General features: G+C 37.0%; 1 protein-coding gene across 1 annotated transcript in view; it reads left to right on the top strand.

The window, feature by feature from the left end:
- scara5 (scavenger receptor class A, member 5 (putative)) overlaps positions 1 to 18,979 on the top strand; it is an 81,364-nt gene that overhangs the window by 39,977 nt on the left and 22,408 nt on the right. Inside the window, exons 8-9 of the mRNA XM_041976316.1 lie at positions 6,307 to 6,387; positions 12,014 to 12,121. Of these exons, the coding sequence (XP_041832250.1) occupies positions 6,307 to 6,387; positions 12,014 to 12,121 (189 nt within the window). The remainder of the gene's footprint in view (positions 1 to 6,306; positions 6,388 to 12,013; positions 12,122 to 18,979) is intronic.

Below are 18,979 nucleotides of genomic sequence, written 5' to 3'. Positions count from 1 at the left end.
ATTAAAATTTTCTGTGATTTTGTTACACACTCTACCTTTAATAACAAGTTTTAAAAATGCAAAAAAGTGCAAATCAGATTTTCATGACAATGTCATACTTGACTTTCAAATTCCTGCCATGTTTTGTAAGGCTTGGTCAAGGCGTCAAACAGACATCATAAAGCATTGTCGTGAATTATGTGTTTTTGAGTCAAGTAAAAGAATAGCTTGTAGTTATCTTTTGTGACAGAAAGCAGGACATTATGCAAAAAATATGCTGCAGATTCAGCATTTTGTTTGCAGCACACAGAATAGTCTTCCTAATTATTTATAAGTAGTTTTTACGTTTTAATTATAGGTAAAAAAAAAAACTGATCTCAGCAGAAATAAATATAAACAAGGAACTGCTGTTAGTACAAACTTGTTCACTAATTTGAAATACTGTAGATACAGTTATCCTGACTTGATTCCAGGGGAATTGCCTCAGTAAAGTCTGCAAACAATACAGTTTGTCTGATGCAGACATGTGTGTTCTCTCATGAGGCTTCTTTAGAAATTAACTAGAAAATTTGCAGTTTATGTTTGAAAACAGCTTAGGACTGTGACTATGATTGAATCTGGGAACATTCAGACATCTATCTCCCTGATGGGACCTTGTGAAGATAAGATCTAAAGTGCTTCTTCTCAGCACTCTGGATATCATGTGGCATTTGCAAAGTAACATGACGTTGCAGTGTTAAAACATGAGAACTTTCATTTAATCCCCCTGGGTTGGACTCAGTGCTCTAAAAAGATCTTTTAACACAGCTCATCTGAGCCATGTTTGAAGTCCAGTTGAGTACAAGTGACCCCTTGCACGCAAAGTTGATTTTACACCATGGAATTACTACCCCAGAGTCTTAAGCAACCCTGTTCTTCATCCAATCTGTTCAGACCTGATAAGTCCCAATGTGATGCAATTCTTGTTGCCAGCGTACCAAATGTCTTCTAGCTTGTTAAAAATCAGAATAGGTATGCCATGATGTAATGCTGGCAGGGGTCGCAGCCCCAACTGATTGATGGCAACTCAAACCGAATGGGACTCCTGATCTGGAGTCTGCTTCACATGTGGGTGGGATGCCATTTCTTCTGAGCCTGGAAACAATTGTGGGTTAAAATTAGGCGCCTCTTCCAGAATGAAAACTCAGTTAAGCTCTGTCATTAGTTTTAGCCATGCAGGCCATTTGTTTGTTGTTAGCTCTCACTCACCTTAGCCAAGAAAAGTTTTACATCTCTCTCCATGTTTACCCTCTTCTTTACTCTTCCCAAGGCTCCATTTTCTTTCCTGTTTTTCTTATTCAGTTCTTTATCTCAGTGTTTAATTTCTCTCTAAGATCTCAATGCCACACATGCTGCATTAATGACACAAACATGTGAAGTAAAGTATTGCCTCTAGTTATTTTTGTAAAGGGATGCAAAAAAAAATCCCACATGGTTTAGTTTACAGTAATGTAGGAACATTATCACCTGAATTTGATCACTTTTGTATATCCAAAATTTGCATTTTCAAAAAATTGCACACTTATATTTTGGGCTTTGTTGTTTGTTGATCTCACTGGCAACTTGGACCAGTATGATGTGGAAATGTTCCTGAACTGTACCAAGAAGGAAGCAAGTTCGTCTGCTGAAGAAGATCTTTTAATACTACTGAAAGCTTCAAACAGCTACTAAAATAAGAGTTTTCCTTAACTTATAAGATAAAGACTGAAATTTCTCTCGCAATTTTCAGTACGTAAACTTCATCAAATGGCCCAAAACTTGGAATTGGCAATAATTATTTTCATGTCAATTCCATAAACTGTATATAAATAAGAGACCTCATGGGTCTGAGAAATTAAGAAAATGTGGAAGTGTCCTAAATGTGCATTTTACCAACAGGGGGAGCTGTTTACTACTTAAGGAAACATTTTCTTGATGGGTTTTTTGTGTAAACCACTTAATTTAAGTCATCTAACTATGGCTATGTACATCTTTTGTATACAGTTTATGGTCAGCTGTTTTCTAATTTTGGGTACCTCTGTAGCTAAATTGGTTGAGCATTCATGCCTTATATACAGTACAGAAGTTAAAGTCTTGCTGAATGTTGACTGTGATAAGTCCAGACTGCACCCATTTAGGCCGTTTTCACACATAATAGTCTACTAGACTTAGTCTACTAAACAGCTGGGGGTTGCAACATTCAGTTGGTCCGAATTTGCTTTCACACCACACTTAGTCAAACAAATTTAACCCTCTGAATAACAAATACTCATTCTCACCTGAGGTGGCGCTACATCAAGAATTACTGAAGCAAAATTTAAGATGAAAAACAAACAAAAAAACTCGCTCATTTAAAACCGGGCAACTTCCATTTCTATTGGTTGTGTTTATCCACAATGACTTTTTTCTGCATTTGGTTCACTTGGACTACATTCACACTGCATGTTTTAATGATTAAATCTGATTCTTTTGCAGAATTTTTTATTTATTTATTTATTTATTTTTTGCACAGTTGTTCAGTTCACAATATCTTTTCAGTATGACCTCTGTTACACTCCAGTGTGAACTGTTTACAGCCCTAAAGTGACCCCCATGTGAGGCAGACGTGACGTTACCATAATGCTGTTTATGGTAGCAAATATAGATGCTACACATGTTAGTGTGTGAGTATCAGTTTTAAAGCTCTTATGCAATTACAGCTGGAAAAATGATTATATAACGTTAATCCATCCATTGTTTACGGTCGATCTTACTGTGACCCATCTCATCCAGTGTTGAATTGTGATATCTGTCTCACTTTAATGTCTTAAAAGTTGGAGTGAAGTCAACATGACCGTTCAGACTGAGGTTGTTTTGAAAAAGATCGGATATATATACGATTTGGTACCACATCTGAAAGTAGCCTGGGTCAGATTTGAAATAATCTGACCGTAATAACAGGATCAGATATGGGTCACATTTGGGCAAAGAAGTTGGATTTGAGGCTATGTCCACACGGCACCGAAGCCAGTTCAGGTGTGAAAACGGTGGCAAAAACTAGGAGAAAGGCTTCAACATCCCCACGAAACCACTGTGGTACATACTACAAGGCTGTGGGGGGCACTACAAATATTGAAGAGTAACACTCCAGAGCTAGAGCAAAACAGCACATGTGCAGATAATGACATATCTGCTTGATATGCTTGGTTGATACTGTCTTGTAAAAGTAGCTCATTTTGGTGCTAAAGCTGTACAAGCCAGGACTTTCTGGAGCAGCACCACAACACAGTTGGTCACGGACGCCATTATTGTTGTGTTTGGCGCATTCATCACACTGACATCATATGCTCTAGTGGTGCAGTTACGTTGTCCGCACAATACCACAGACGGTGGAGGTTTCAAACCTATCCACCTTGGTACCTGGTTTCAGACATGATTGGTTTCATGGAGGCTAATTCCTGGTTTCGTGGGGATGAAAGGGTGGATTGCTAAAATACTTTTGCAGTTTTACTGCAATTCGGCGTCGTGGGGACGGCCCCTGAGTCACTTTTTCCTGTAGTGTGAACAGAGCCTTTTTTTTATTTTCTTATAGAAAAAGAGTTTATTTATGTATAGGTCTTTTTTTCTGTGTATGATTAAAGAAATGTTTCTGTAAAACTTTCTTTTAAATACAGTTTTATCCATCTGTTTTTAGGCTGCAACATCCTGTATCCTCCAAAAGAAAAAAAGAAAATAAAAACACACACACAAACCCAGTTAAGATCTTGTGTCATTGTTGTTGGTGATGAACGGTCCAACACTCTCCTCATTTTGTCTTACAGTAAACATACAAGTTGTCATATCACAGTCTGTTATGGTTCCTGCTAGACTACACAAGTGTGGCAGACAAAACAAGACAAGCTGTTGTTCCGTCCTGAAGCAGATTTTTCTCTCAGTGTTTTCATGCTGATGTTGTAATCCTGGACTGGGCTGTTGGATGTTTTCATGCTGGCTCTGGACGACCCGTTACACTTGTTAATGAACAAAGGTGACTATTAGAGCCAGGAAATTAATAATGTGTTGCTTGCCAAAACAAGGTCTTCACAGCTGCTAATATGAGTTTTATTCCTTTAAAGATTGGCATTCAGACTTAAATTCTATGTTGTAAAGTTAGGAAACTGTTAATATGAGTGAACGTGATAGGTTCACACCACCAGTATGTTTTTCTGCCTAGCTTTTGACTCATTGCTTTCCAGGAGAGCAAACTTAACAGGCTTTTAAATTAGTTCTAATGGCAAAGTTACTGAACTATAGTATGATTTTTTTTAAATAGAGGTGGAGAAAAAAAAGGTGTCAGTATAAGTAGTTATCCATTCTCAGCTTCCCCAATTCACATGCTGTAGTATCTTTGATCAAGATACTTAACCCACTCTGACCTTGATGTTTTCCTCACATGAAAGTAACTTTAATTTAAAGTGTCTAATGAATGTACAGATGCCAATTTTAACGGATAGAGGTGCATAGTTTTGCTCTATACAAGCTTAAATCTACCAAAAAGTACATTCAAAGCTCTGTAGCTGCCACCTTGTCTCAGTTTGATGAAAAGGGAAAATTACGTCCATTGACTTATAGATAATGATGGTTTAAAGGTCTACTAGATCCTCAATGTTCATTATGCACAATTTATCTCCTTATTTACATTTCTTCTTCAGCTTTTTGCAATCTGAAATATTTAGCTACTGCCTCTTTTCTGTGTCTCTGCCTCTTATGGGGAAACCGAACCAGCAGTGCAGACTCTTACAGAATAAATTAAAAAGGGCATTAATGCAGTATTAAAATTTAGACAATGACATTATGAGTCAGTGATCTACTAATGTAAGATAGTTAATAAGGTTTTCTATTCAATCTACAGCATGTCTTCCTCCTGATCTTGGCCTCCCAGCAGTTAGTAAACATTTCACACACAGATTGTAGCATATCAACCAGCAGTGGCCCGGTGACATGCAGCTTAATCTTGCAATAGAAATCAGAATAACATAATGTAACTTTATGGTGTTATTGTGCTTTCTGTGTGCAGCAGTGTCAGTAATTTGTGTTGCTCAACTAGATAAAAGCTACAGCAACTAAGCTGATGCCAAAATGTCCATTACATGAACTCCACATTGATGATGATTAGTTACCGTCCAAAACCTTAATTTATTTCTTACTTTAGCATGTCTAATATATGAAAAGGGCAATTTAAGGCACCCTTTGATTTGAAGCATGACACAGCAATAGCAAACTTGACTGTGAACAATGGTATTCAATGGGAGCCTTGTTCCAACTAAATTTATGCACAATTACATTTAGAAGAGTCAGTTCTTTGGCAAACTGAGACTGCAACTAATGGATATGGATAGTTGTTCATGTGTTGGTAAGCTATTACATGCATGAAATAAATATATCACAGAGACAATGCGACAAAGAAATGAATGGCAGCTTGATCAGTTTTCCTTGGCTTGTGCTACTCTTACAAGGATAAAACCACAAAAACGTGCACACTTTGACTGCCCTCTTATTGTGACATTTACACAGCCTTATAACCTGCTGTTACCACTTAAATGTGTACAGTTGTGAAGCAGCCTGAGGCGGCAGCTGGCAGATCTGTATCTCAAAAAGCAGTCACTATCAGAAAAGTGCAAACTGGAGATCTGAAGGATCCCAACCAGTGAACATGTGCTGGACCATAACAAGTCCTGAATTCTGAAGCATTCCCACAAGCTGTGCTGTGGTCCACCTTGTTAAACATGTGGTTCCAATTGTGGCCAGACCTTTCTCTCTTTTTCACTTTATATTTGGCTTTTTCTCCAACTCACTCTCTCTGGAGTAATCCAAGTACAACAAATGCTTGGACCGAATCCTTCCACCAGTTGTCAGATCTAGTTTGGCCTTCATTTGGTAGCTGTCATTCAGTGTGTGTGTGTGTGTGTATAAATCCATGATAGATATGAAGACATCTATGAAGCTTTTTTTACAACATTGGGGAAAATTTCACCTACATATATATATATATATATATATATACATATATATATATATAGGTGAAATTTTGTGTGTGTATATTATATACAGTATATATATATATATATATATATATATATATATATATATATATATATATATATATATATATATATATATATATATATATATATATATATATATGAATTATGTTTTTATTGTTACTAGACCAGCGCAGTTTGTAATTGTACAGAAATGTTTAAGAGAATCTTTTAAAAACAGCATTTGCAAAATGCAAAATGATTTGCTTTGTATGCACTAAAAACTCCAGTCTTCCCCTTCTTCATGCAGGACCTCCAGGGCCAAAGGGTGAAAAAGGTGACACTGGACAACTGGGGCCCCCAGGGGCCCCTGGGCTGACTGGATTGAGAGGTGGGTGCGAACATGCCTGTTGGTTATGGAAAGGCAAAGCAGATTTCCAGCCAAGTCTCACATCAAAATGCTGAAGCTATCTTTGCCAACAGCTCAAAATATAGTTGTTAAATAATAAAGATTGTATTATAATGAGAAGTCTGTGGTATTATGGGACCCTGTAAACCTAAACCTCCAAAGTAAACAATCACTAAAAAATGTAAACAGAAGGGACCATCAAGAAATGTTAGAGGAATAAAACAAAAAAAAAAAAAAAAGGGGGCAGTACAATCAGGAACCCTAGTCTACTGGGTGAAAGTCCTACTCTTTCATCTTTTTCTCACTGAGAACGGATACTCGACATGCACATAAACGCAAGTCTGCAGATCAATTTTGCTGAAAAAATAGGGCTTCAACACTTTGTTACAGTGAAAAAGAGAAACCAGTTGGTTTGGGTTAGAAGACAATCGCAGTAAGAGCTCAAATACGTTCTTATTACAACACCATCATCATTTCAGTGAATGCTAGTTGGACGAGAAGATGTTACACAGTCTTTAAATATAATAATATATCATTATTGTTTGCATTAACAACATTTGGTCATTTTTATAGAAGGAAAGTCTCTGAAAGTTATTAAAGATTGCATCCTTCGCAGTTCATAATTTACTTCAGTTTTATAACTATGAAACTATTATATGTTTTATTGTTTTAATTACTTTATTATTTTATATTATACTGATTTCAGCTCTTTTGTACACATTTCTCCTGCAACAAAAGTTCTAACTGCAGTGGGACTTGTTAAACAGAAACAGGCCAAACAGAATATGTATTGCTTAATTATCTGGGTTTTCTCAGATTTCTATCACAGCTTTGTTGGTCTAAAGTGTTCATTTTATAATCTCAAAAAAGATTCAAATAAACTACCAACAAAAAAGGCTTAAAAAACCCCCACTTTAAGTGTGAAGCAATGTTTGTGTGAAGATTATTATTTTTGCTTTTCATTAATTAATTTTTTTCCAACAGTGTATTAAGTCATACATTCTTCAACTATAATAGCCCAGTGTTACCAGCTGTTTCTTCTGATAACTTTTTAACCTGTAAAATATGATAGTATCACAGTTTTTGAAGCATTTTACCAACACAAAATGCTCTAATTCATTTAACAAATGAAGGAACTGCCCTGGCATTCTTTGTGGGTGGCTTTTAAAAGTCATAAAATCAAGTTGCCCTGTAAATACTGCATGTAAGCACCAAATTTGGGAGTCACAACCCTCTTCTAATCACCAGGATTTAAGGTTTAGAAGCATGAATGGTGGACATTTAGACACATTTGGAACAGAACAGTCTTTCAGGTGTTGCTCCTTCAGCTGTTGTGATTACATTTAGATGCATTAATAATGCAGTGAGCAGTCATTTTTATATATATATTAGGAATACATAAGCCACATACTTTGGGTGGGGATTTATTTTCAGACAGGACCAGCGGGATGCATCATCAATCTTCATCTTGTATGACTTTCTTCTAAAAAAAGAAAAAAATAGGAACCTGCTGCCAAAGTCACCAGCGTGTCACCAAAATTCTTTTTCAAAGACAGAGCATAATACAAACAACAACTATATGAATCCAGATGTTCTGGGAACCCCTTCAGCCTGGTACTTCTGGAATCATCACCCCACAGGTCGCCCCTGTCATCATCCATCCTACATTCCTTGGCTACAGTATACTTCCAAGAAGCATTATCTCCCTATTGAAAGGGGGCCGCCCCTGTGCTGCTGTACTTCCAGGAAAAACTAAATGAAAAGAATTTCTAACGTCAGAGCTAAAAAAAAACAGGGCTGATTATTAATTAACCTGTAGACATAGCCAAGTGAATTGAAAACAAAACCCTCCCCGAGGCCAAAACTTAAACACACCTCAGTGTTTATCACTGGTCTCAAGTAGAAGTGGACTCTTTCAGGAGCTGAGTTTTGATCAACAGACTCATTAGTGATGAGTTGCTGTATAGCTGAATGGTTTTAAGCAAGAAAAAAATAACATTTTATAACCTTATATGTTATAAAACAACACCAACAACCAATAAACGCCTACATGAAGGCTGGGTAAAGTGGCTTTATCTCTTTGTGTTAGTCCTTTTAGCATCAGGTGAACTGTTCAGGACATACATGGCTAACATAGTAGCAGGTCGGATAGCCACAAGCCACAAGTGCATTAAAAACCAACTTTAAAAGAAATTAAATAAAAACAGAAAGAAAAAGAGACCTAAAATAAAATAGATAAATTCCAGGAAATAAAGTTCCAGTGTGGGCAATTTAACAGTTTAATTAATTTAAGTGCAAATTGATCTTTGCATTTAATGGAAGTGCATGCAAACATTTATCAAACGTCGAAGCATTGTTTCTGACCATGCACACTTCTCTAAAATACTCTTAATCCAATGCATCAGATTTGTTTTGAACATATGAGTAGAAACCAAACACAATATGAACAACATATAGGAAAGTTTTGTTTGTTTTGTATGAGTTATTATTTGGTCCCCTGATTGGATGCTCAAACAACCTTTAGCATCTCAGTGTTTGCTGAGATGTTTCATCTCCTTTAATCAGTGCTTTTGGTTTCCTCCACCTCCTGTTGGAAATACAGTTAAGTCTGGAAATAACTGAACACGGACGCAATTGTTGTGTTTACCAAAACATATTCAAGCTACAGTTATATAATGAATGCAGGCTCAGAGTTCAGACTGGTGGTAAAGTGCATTTAAGATTTGGGGGATTACATTTTTCCAATATGTTGATCCTTCTTTTTAAACATAATGAAACAATCGACTTGAAAGCTGGAGGTTTTATAGATTGAGGTAAAATCTTTATTTTCTCATCAGTTATTTCTTTTGAAAATTGCTGCTTTGCACCCACAACAAGTGGGCTGTTTCAGTGCAAGCAAAATAGGCCTTAAACTGAAAAAAAACTCTAAAAAATTCCATCTGAAAGGTTGTAGGACCACTGAGAGAAACCAGATCAACAGATTTGAGTTTTTTTGGGGGGAAAGAGCATACTTATGAGCTACATAATAAGGCCCGGGTTTCATTATCCAAAAGGAAAACATCTGACTTAAAGTGTGAAACTGTATTTATCTGACTTTTTTAATGAACACAGCAGATTTACCACAAGTCAAAATCCATTTATCAACCTCAAGAATAGGAAGGGTAGGATTATAAAAAGCAAGACGAGTTCTAAACTAAACTCATTTTGAACCGCAATGAAAGAAAGAAAAAGTATGGAGATAGTTTAAGATGTCCACAATCTGAAGTTTGCAGCATCATCTGTAACACATATGGAAGCATAATGATGGTATGGACATGCACAACGTCCAATGATATCAGGTCACTGATGTTAAATGATAATGTGGGAAATCCAGATGGATGAATTCTGCTTACTCAGTTTGACAGGAAGGTTTATTGCATGGCATCCTGCCTCCTCCAAACATCCTACACAGGTGTTTTGAAGGTAAAGAGGCAAAAACAAGATTTTAACCAGATCTACCATCAATTCACTTATGAACGCAAAGATAAATGCAGAAAGACCCACTACCAAATAACTGAACACAGCTGCAGTAAAGGCCTAGCAGAGCATCACAAAGCAGGCAAACTTTACTTTGATTATGTTGTCTTTTCCTTCCAGACTACAGGCAGTCATTGCCTGCAAAGAATTATCCAACAATATAGGCATCATATTGGAATTAACACCAACAATTTGTCTGTTTTGTTGTGTTTATGTCAGAAAAGCTTCAGATACTGTTCTCTTAGGCAGCAAACAAAGTTTAATTTCAGAAAGTTACTGTATTTCATTTATTATCCAAAATGCTTTAGGGATTCAAACATAATTTAAAACAGATTTATATTGTTTTATTATGCTCGACTGTGTATATATTTCATATAAGAACTGATTGCCAAAGTTCTGCAGGCGATTAAATAATGTGAAGGAAGTGAAACTACAGTGGAGCTTACTGTTCTAATTAAAAACCTTAAAAATTTTCTCTTTTTTGCATTTTTTTAAATGCTGGAGGCTGTTTTTGTAAAAAAAAAAAAAATCCCCGATTTTACTAACAAAGGTCTCCACAATTTGTTTGCATTGCACCAAAAGCATGTCTGTAGCCCAATTTGCATCGAAGCCAAAAGAATCTATCATCACGTCCAGCCTTCTCCTGTTAAACGATCCAGTTGGACCAACAGAACACAAGCAACAATTCTGCTCTGGATCCAAACCTTGATGGAGAGCTTTTTCCCACTGGGCTGAATCGTGTTTAGTTACATGACATCATCTATCATTAGTTTATTTTGTGTTTCTGGCTCTAATGTGTTCAGTCCAATTATTTCATTTAAATTCAGAGCAGTCACAAATGTGTAATCAGAGCGTTTATATGTTTAGAAATGATAAAGCGTACTTTAGCAGTGCAATCAATAAGTCATTACTACATTAATTTTGAGACTTTAAAGCGTGCTTTCTGTAAATAAACATTTTAATTTTGTGCTACAGGGTAGGTTTTTAGAAAGAATGGTGCAAATAGTGTTTATGTTTTAGTGTAAAGGTTTAAAATGTGGGCAAATGGCAGAACAAGACTTTTAGAATCTTAATTTCTAGAAGCTGATACTTAACGTGTGTCCTTCGCAGTAGGAATGTTGCTTGATTAAATCACAGAGTAGTGTACACAGTGCTGATATGCACAGATGGGGCTAATAAACCATGCAATGGGACTCCTTCCAGGTAAAATGCTGCATGTCAGCTTGACAAAATAAAGATCAGGAGTTATTTATAGTAAAGGCTCACATCAAATTTTAAGAAAAATGTGATGACTTATCAATTTCAGTGGGACTGATTATGTTTCAGCCTGGCTCCCTGGGGTTTTAACCCCTCAACAGAGTTTACAGGCCTCTTTCATGTCTTTCCCTTTACCATATTGAGAAAAGTTTGTTACAAAATCACTCACAGATTGGTGTTTCATCAAGAGTTTTTCACTGTCTTAACAACAGACTCTGTGTAATATAAAAAGCACGGGAACGGGATCAGTTGCTTTGTAGACCATACTGCTTTTAACTGTCAATGAAACAAGGTCGAAAAAGTTTTCTAGGCGTCCTTAATGATTTGTTAGTTTTATATATCTTGGGAAATTAGTCAAAATGTTGGCATCTTTTTGCATTTCATCACAAGAAGGCCTCCTTAGTCTATATTCTTACAGGAAATTTGTACATAAAAACATGTAAAATTCCTTTTAATGGGAACTTTAAATGGTATTTTAGTGCACAATATCACTAGAAAAAATTTTATTAAAGGTTTTTAAAAAAATGAAAGAAGTGTCAATTTCTTATAGACTTTTCCCAGACTCGAACAAGAGAAATCGCCCCCTATTGGCCATTGTAGAGAATGCATGTTAAAACTACTTCTGTAATGGCTTCATGTTAATGACCTAGAGGCTTTATTTCAAATAACAGACACCAGTATTAACTCATTTTCTCCATTCTCCAATACTAAAAGAAAGTGTATGCTGGTAAAATCTTTCTGTGTGTGTATTGCTGTGTAAACATAATGTTTGATGACCAATGCTGTAGCATGTTTTGGTAGGGCTGATTTTTATGCAAATGTGTTTACATTTCAGGAAATTTAGGTGAAAAGGGAATGCAAGGTCCTCGGGGAATGAAAGGATCTGTCGGCGCCGACGGCATGCAGGGAGAGAAAGGAGATATTGGACCTGTTGGGCCTAAAGGTACATCTATGAATTATTATCTATGATAACAATAACCACAGTTCCACAATGTTTTGGGCTCTTTTTGAGACCATGTCACACAATTACATGGTCTAGGTTCTTTTCTGGACAAAAACCTAAAAAGGAGAAAAATAAATAATCAGAATATCTGAAGCTAAAGAAGCGCGACTTCTTCAGCTTTTAGCTGCTTGGACCACCATAGTGTTGGATGTTACCGGGCGACTCAGTAGTCACATTAAAATGACATAAACTATTTTGTTCTCTCACTTAACACCCGTGTATAGAAAAGTTTCTGCTTCTCCCTGTAGTATTGAACAACTCACTGCTGAACCTTGTACACATGTTCACACTTTAAATCATGTCACACTAGCAGCCCATATGATTGTTTGAAATTAATAAAAACTTATTTATCAGGAATTATTATGAAGCCAAAGCTTTAACAGTTCTGACATCAGGAGCAGGTGTCATTGTTTTCTTTTTGTGATTAGTCATGGAAGCTAGAATTGCTCAACCACCCATCTCTTGTTTTGTTTATGCCAGCATAACATCTGTTCCTGCCAGTCTGATCAGGTCTGAGCTTTCTCAACACATTAAATGCAAGAAAATCTTAAATAATCCATTCAAAATAACAATAAGTGTAGATGAGCTTTTTCTGAAGTCAAAATAAGTTCTTCAGGAGAAAAAAATTTAGCTATTTGGTCAAATAAACTTAATTTACAAAGAGAAAAGTTAAGATTTGGTTTTAACTTTCCAGTGTCAATTCATTATTATGCATTACTTACATCAGAAGCTAAGTCTGAATCTACTATTAAAATAAAGTATAGTCATTGGGATTATAATTCAGAAAACATCTACAGAAAATGCAGTTGTTATTTACTGAATCATATTCCCTGTGAGAGAAAATTAAAAGTATTTTACTGCAACAGTGGGGCCCATAACAAACTCACAGCAGCCACCAAGCTAATTCGATTGTTTTTTTTGTTGTTGTTTGTTTTTAAAGATTCCTATGCATGATGCAAAATCCGTAACATGCATTTAAATAGTGTCCCAATAGTCTAATATAACATTATGAGAAGCCAAGGGACAGGCAGTGTTCTGATTTATTGGAGCTGTTCACTGCAAATTGTAGATATCATTTTTCTCTGACACAAGTATGCACATGCACACATGTCAAACCTGTAGACTGACAACTGTCCACTTAATCACACCTTAATCTAGCATACTGAGCCTTCATAACATGTCAGTGTTCTCTCCTTTCTGTTTTCACTGGTTCTAATTATTCTGTGCATAAAACCCCGTAGTACTGATATGAACCTCACCCTGGTATCACCAGTCGGACCGCACAAGTAATAACAAAAACACAGACTAGAAGACAGTGTGATAATGTGCTGCAATGTTTGTATTTTTCGTGGCCAAATGTCATTGTGTGTGTGTGTACGATACGCTGTATGTGTGTCCAGCCAACAGCTGTTGTTAGTCAGAGCTGGCTTAGCTGAAATGTTCAGTGCACGTCCCAAAGTCCCAAAGTTGCCCAATAGCTCTGAAAGCCTTGGACCCAGTTGATCTGCTGTCTTTTGCACTTAGTTGTTATGGCACAACAGTCTGTCCATTAACATTTTGGCACATTTTAACACAGATAGATGTGCCTGTTGCTGGTTAGATCATCTTCCTCCTCATGTAATAAAATGTGTGGCTCTACCACATATTATAAAGCATAAAAAATAGAATATGCTGTAAAATGTTATTGTAGGAAAGGAATTACTTCAAGAAAATGCAACAGAGGATGGGCCAGAGAAAATCACCCATAATATTTGGTAGTAGAGGCATCGTAAAGGATGGGAGCCACTGCTTTTAACCATGACATCATCCTGTATCTGTGTCACGTTGTTTTCACCATTGAGCTGAACTGTTAGGAGGTGAGGACAGCTTGTAACCATTTCCTTCACTTAGTGCTCTCCAAAAAAAATATTGGACCTATTTTAAGTTAATTAGCTGCACATATTCCAGTTATTCTGACACTGAATTGGCATTTCTCATGTGGACAATTCAAAGTTAAATGTGCTCAAGGCCTCCCTTTTTTTGGAGAACTCGTTAACAAATGAGATTGTAAATATTTGGTGAAATAAAAACCTCAGTCTACAACATTTCCCAGCATTACAACAGCTTGTAACGTGGCATCGTGTCAGAGGGTCATGTTCTGTCTCTGCGCTTCATGCTCAGACATTAACTGTGTCTCCCAGCTGAAAACATGATCTCCAAAATAAACTCGTTAGCCTGAAATTCCTGGAAACCAGCTAGTGGGAAGCCATGTTTGTTAATAGAACTCTTTGGATTGCAGTTCACTGATGTCAGTGATTTTGATTAAAAGAAAATTAATTAAATGGTATTGGAGTATGGAGGGTCTCTTCTTCCACCAGTGGGTTACTCATTCAGCAAGAACATAGTTTAAAAATGTTTTTGCAGTTTTATTTATTTTTTTTAATCTCCAACAGCTGATAAGTTGTTGTCCTTTACTGGAAGAAATGACACATTTTTTTTTACAAGAAACCTGTTTCACAATAGTAATTTGTAAGAACTGCTTGCACACAAAGCTCAAATAGAACAAAACAGCATCATATTTCATCAACAATCATCATTCATGTATGATGCTTGACTTTGATTTGTTAAAATCAGCCAAATAAGAAGAAATTACCCTTTTTTGGGAAAATCATAGCTTGTGTGTTTCAGTCTGTGACACAGGCATTTCCAGTTAACCAAAGATTGATAACTACCATGAAAAAGCAAGCATGAAAAGTCTGTCACCTACATCATCATTTGATTGAGATTAATTATGTGATAAGCAACTCAAAATGTCACATTAGAAAGCAATTTACCAGACAAATGAAGACAATATGCTCTCAGATGTTTTGGGCATCCAAACACTGGCAGCTTCCAACAATGTGTGTCTATGCTTTCACCCATGTGAGGTCTGGTTAACAGACCGCAGAAGAGTGAAGAGTTTGTAGACCTTCTGGTGTGAATGAGGCCTCGGGGTTAGTAGGAAAAATGAAAAGGCTTGCAAAAACAGCACTGAGGAAGTTTTCATTTTGTTTTCTTAGATGAGTGGTGAGTAGTGAAGAAAAGCGTCTCAGTTCAACTGGAGTTTAAAATGTTTCCTGACAATATTATTTGTTTGTTTCCTTTGACCATAGATATGCAGCTTAAAGCACCATCACCTCACAGCAGTATGTTTAAGCCTCGGCTGGGGCCTTTTTGTGTGGAGTTTGCGTGTTCTCTCCATGCATGTGTAGGTTCTCTCCGGGTATTCTGCCTTCCTCCCATGGTCCCTAATGGTCCCTCCCTAATTTGGGAGAGTTATTAGGGTTCCTAGTTGAGATTATAAGTTGTTTTTTTTTGTTGTTGTTGTTTTTGTTTTTTGTTTTTAAAGGAACAAATTTAAAGGAGCCAGTTATGGTAGTTTTGACCAGTTGTTCCCAACCTGGGATCTAAGGCTTCCCAAGAGGGTCCCCCAAAGAGGACAGGGGGTACTTACTACCATTGTAATTAGTGTCCCTATTTTAAGGGGGGAAAGTCATGCTGTATGTTGTTAATTTAACTTTTGCTTTATTGAAGAACAGGACTCAGACAGAATACATTTTTTAGGATGAGAATCTCACTTTTGAAAGCATAAAACCTAGCATGGTTTCAGCTCGGGCTGGGAAAAGGGAGTCCATGGCCCTTTAGTATTTGCATGTAGGGGGTCCCCAAGGAAAATCGTATGGGAACCACTGGTTCTAAGGCAGTGTTCCTGTAGGATTCCTGGAGAAGCTGGAGGAAAGGGAGGTCTGAGAATCTCTGCTCAGACTGTTTTTCTTGTTACCTGGTTCTGAATAAGCTGAAAAAAATGGATGGATGAATTTATATTGTCTTATCTGTATCTGTATTTAGTTTTGTAATCTTTGTAGATTTTTGTATTTAGTAATTGTCCCTGTCAAATTAACAATAAAATGAATTCAATTATATAAAGCATTGAAAGCATTTCCATTTGTTCTCCATTACCCAGTAACATTTGAGTCGGCTTTAGCTGTAGGTTTCAGGTTAAGATGATGTGGAGAGCAAAAGAGGGAAAAAGCCTTAGCAGCAATAAAATCTTGAATTTGTTGTGGATGGTTTATCATCTGACTCTTTAAAAATATTCTTGAATTCTTACATGAAGTGGAGCATGGAACAGAAAGGTTTCAGACATATGTCTGTTATCTGTTATCTAAAAATTTCAAAACTGAATTTGAAGCCCTAAAATGAAGGTTGTGGATGATATTTTAACAATGTGTTTGCAGATTTTTGAGTCACAAACCATAATTTGGAAAGATTTATCCCATGTCCCTAATCAAAAGACTTCTTGTTGTTTACCTAACTACTCACTAAAAAAATGTTTTGAATAAGATATTTGTTAGTTCATTTCAAACATTTAATCCAGTTCAACCTTTTCAGGATCACCAGTACTCAGGCAGAATTACTCGGTTTAAATAAAAAACATTTACTGTTTTATGTGGCCTAGCAGTAACCCAGCACTGCCTTTTCTTCAGTGTTATTTAGTTAAGAATGAGGTCAAATTGTAGGCTAGCTGACAGCTGAGGACGTCACAGACTTGGTTTGCCAGAGTCTGACTGTAGTTGTGGACACAGACAGGCAGTAAAACACGGTGGGTGGGGCTGAGGACCACCTCAGCTGCACCTACATTGTGGTTTTGCATGTTTAAAAAAAGGAGTCAAATTAAAAGTGGGATAAATGCCCACTTTAAGCTGATCCTCCTATAGCTTCATGGCAAAAACACACTTGTGGTTTTCAAACCTTTTTCCTGAGAAATGGCAACAGCTGGCAGCGAAGCACACGCTGCTGCTACAGAGGTGACTCTTGGTAATTTGGCATAAAATGATGTTTTGAAATGCAAAAAAATGAGAAAAAGTCGTATCCAAGCTGCTGATTGGAGAAATGAGAGGTCAGTAAAGGTATTTACTTTTGCAGTGACCACAAATGAAAGGATTTGAACTTAAAAGTGATTTAATAGTTGAGATTTTCATTAACTTTTCCAAAATAAATCTACACTGTGAATACGCTCCAAGAAATTACCTTGACAAAGTGCTTCAAATTTTTTTCTACTCGACAGCTGAAGAGCCACATTAACCACAACTTTTAGAGGTAAATTAAACTCGGGATTCAGGATGGTGTCTCCCTGTTTTCTTATTTTTTCAAAGGCAATTACAGGGTTCTGCTAAAAAAAATAAAAGGAGAGGAAATGGGTGTGAGCTTAAGAAAAGGTTTGAAATTGTGAAGTTAAGTGAAGTGGTTAAGCTTTTCTCTTTTGGGGGAGTTCAGGCTATTTTAATGCTCTCTGTCTTATCTTTTTAAAACCTGAAGTCCCCCAATTGAGGGCTTTGAGAACAGATGGATCCAACCTGTGACAAAATTGTCATTTTGGAGACTTCACTGTACCAGAGTTGGCCTTTGCAGAGATAATACTCACATATTGCACTGTGACATGATAGAAGTTTAGAGCTATAGCTCCACCATTCCAGAAGGATTTTCATATTCATCCTGAAAGTGTTTAAAGTTTTTAGATGAGCCGGAAACTTTTTTGATTTTAGTTATGTGCCATCTTTATTTATTTTTCACCTGTAACACATATACAGATATTTGCACATCTTAAAAAATCTCCCTTTACTTTAACTCCAAAGGTATTCAAATAGACATTGATTGCATTCACTTATTTTTTTATGGGTATGCAATTTTCCAGCTAAGGCCTAAAACAAAGCACTCAAATGGTTTCTTGACATAATTTCTTCCTAAATATGTTGCGCTTGTTACCATATGACACATTATCAAAAGAGACATTGAACTGCTAGCTGTGAGTCTCCGCCCGTATTATTTACCCAGAGAGTTCACATGCGTTATTCTGGTAGCGGTATATATATTACCTGGTACCGCTCCAGACGCAGCCTGTGATGTCATTAACTCTGTAGTGGCCAGGCTTCAAACACAACATCCAAACGCATTTGTGGCGATCTCTGGAGATTTTAACAACATCTCCCTCTCTGCAACTCTACCAACTTTCCAACAGTTTGTCAGCTGCTCCACCAGAGAAAACAAAACGTTGGACTTATTTTATGCAAATATTAAAAATGCATACAGCTCCTTTGCCCTGCCACCTTTAGGAAGATCAGACCATAACCTAGTTCTTCTCTCCTCCTCCTACAAGCCCATCGTTCAGCAACAACCAGTCATTAGAAAGGCTATTAGAACCTGGTCTAATGAAGCTGAAGATGCTCTGAGAGGATGCTTCGAGGCTACAGACTGGAACGTCCTATGTGAACCTCATGGAGATGACATCAATGCCTTGACTGAGTGTGTGACAGATTATATTAACTTCTGTGTGGACAGCACCGTTCCAACAAGAACAGTGAGGTGCTTCCCCAATAACAAACCCTGGATCACCAGTGACCTGAAAAAGCTGCTGAACATCAAAAAGAAAGCTTTTAGGGATGGAGACAGGGAGTTATTGAAGTCCACACAAAAACAACTTAAAACACAAATGAAGAAGTGCAAGGAGGACTACAGGAAGAAGTTGGAAAGTAAGCTTCAGAAAAACAATGTGAGGGATGTGTGGTCAGGAATGAAGAAGATCACTGGCTTCGGGATAAAGGAGGATCTGACTGATGGAGGTCTGGACAGAGCGAATGAACTGAACATGTTCTTCAATAGGTTTAGCTCACCTCCTGCTTCAACCCCAACTAGCCACACACCCTCCATGAGCCCACAGCTTTCCTGTCACACCTCCACTCTGTCACCTTGCAGCTCAGTCAAGGACCTGGACACAACCTC

The sequence above is a fragment of the Melanotaenia boesemani genome, chromosome 22 (assembly GCF_017639745.1).
Source record: "Melanotaenia boesemani isolate fMelBoe1 chromosome 22, fMelBoe1.pri, whole genome shotgun sequence".
NCBI classification, from domain to species: Eukaryota; Metazoa; Chordata; class Actinopteri; order Atheriniformes; family Melanotaeniidae; genus Melanotaenia; species Melanotaenia boesemani.
Note: the sequence above shows the minus strand (reverse complement) of the source record. Positions and strands in the feature narration are given on the sequence as shown.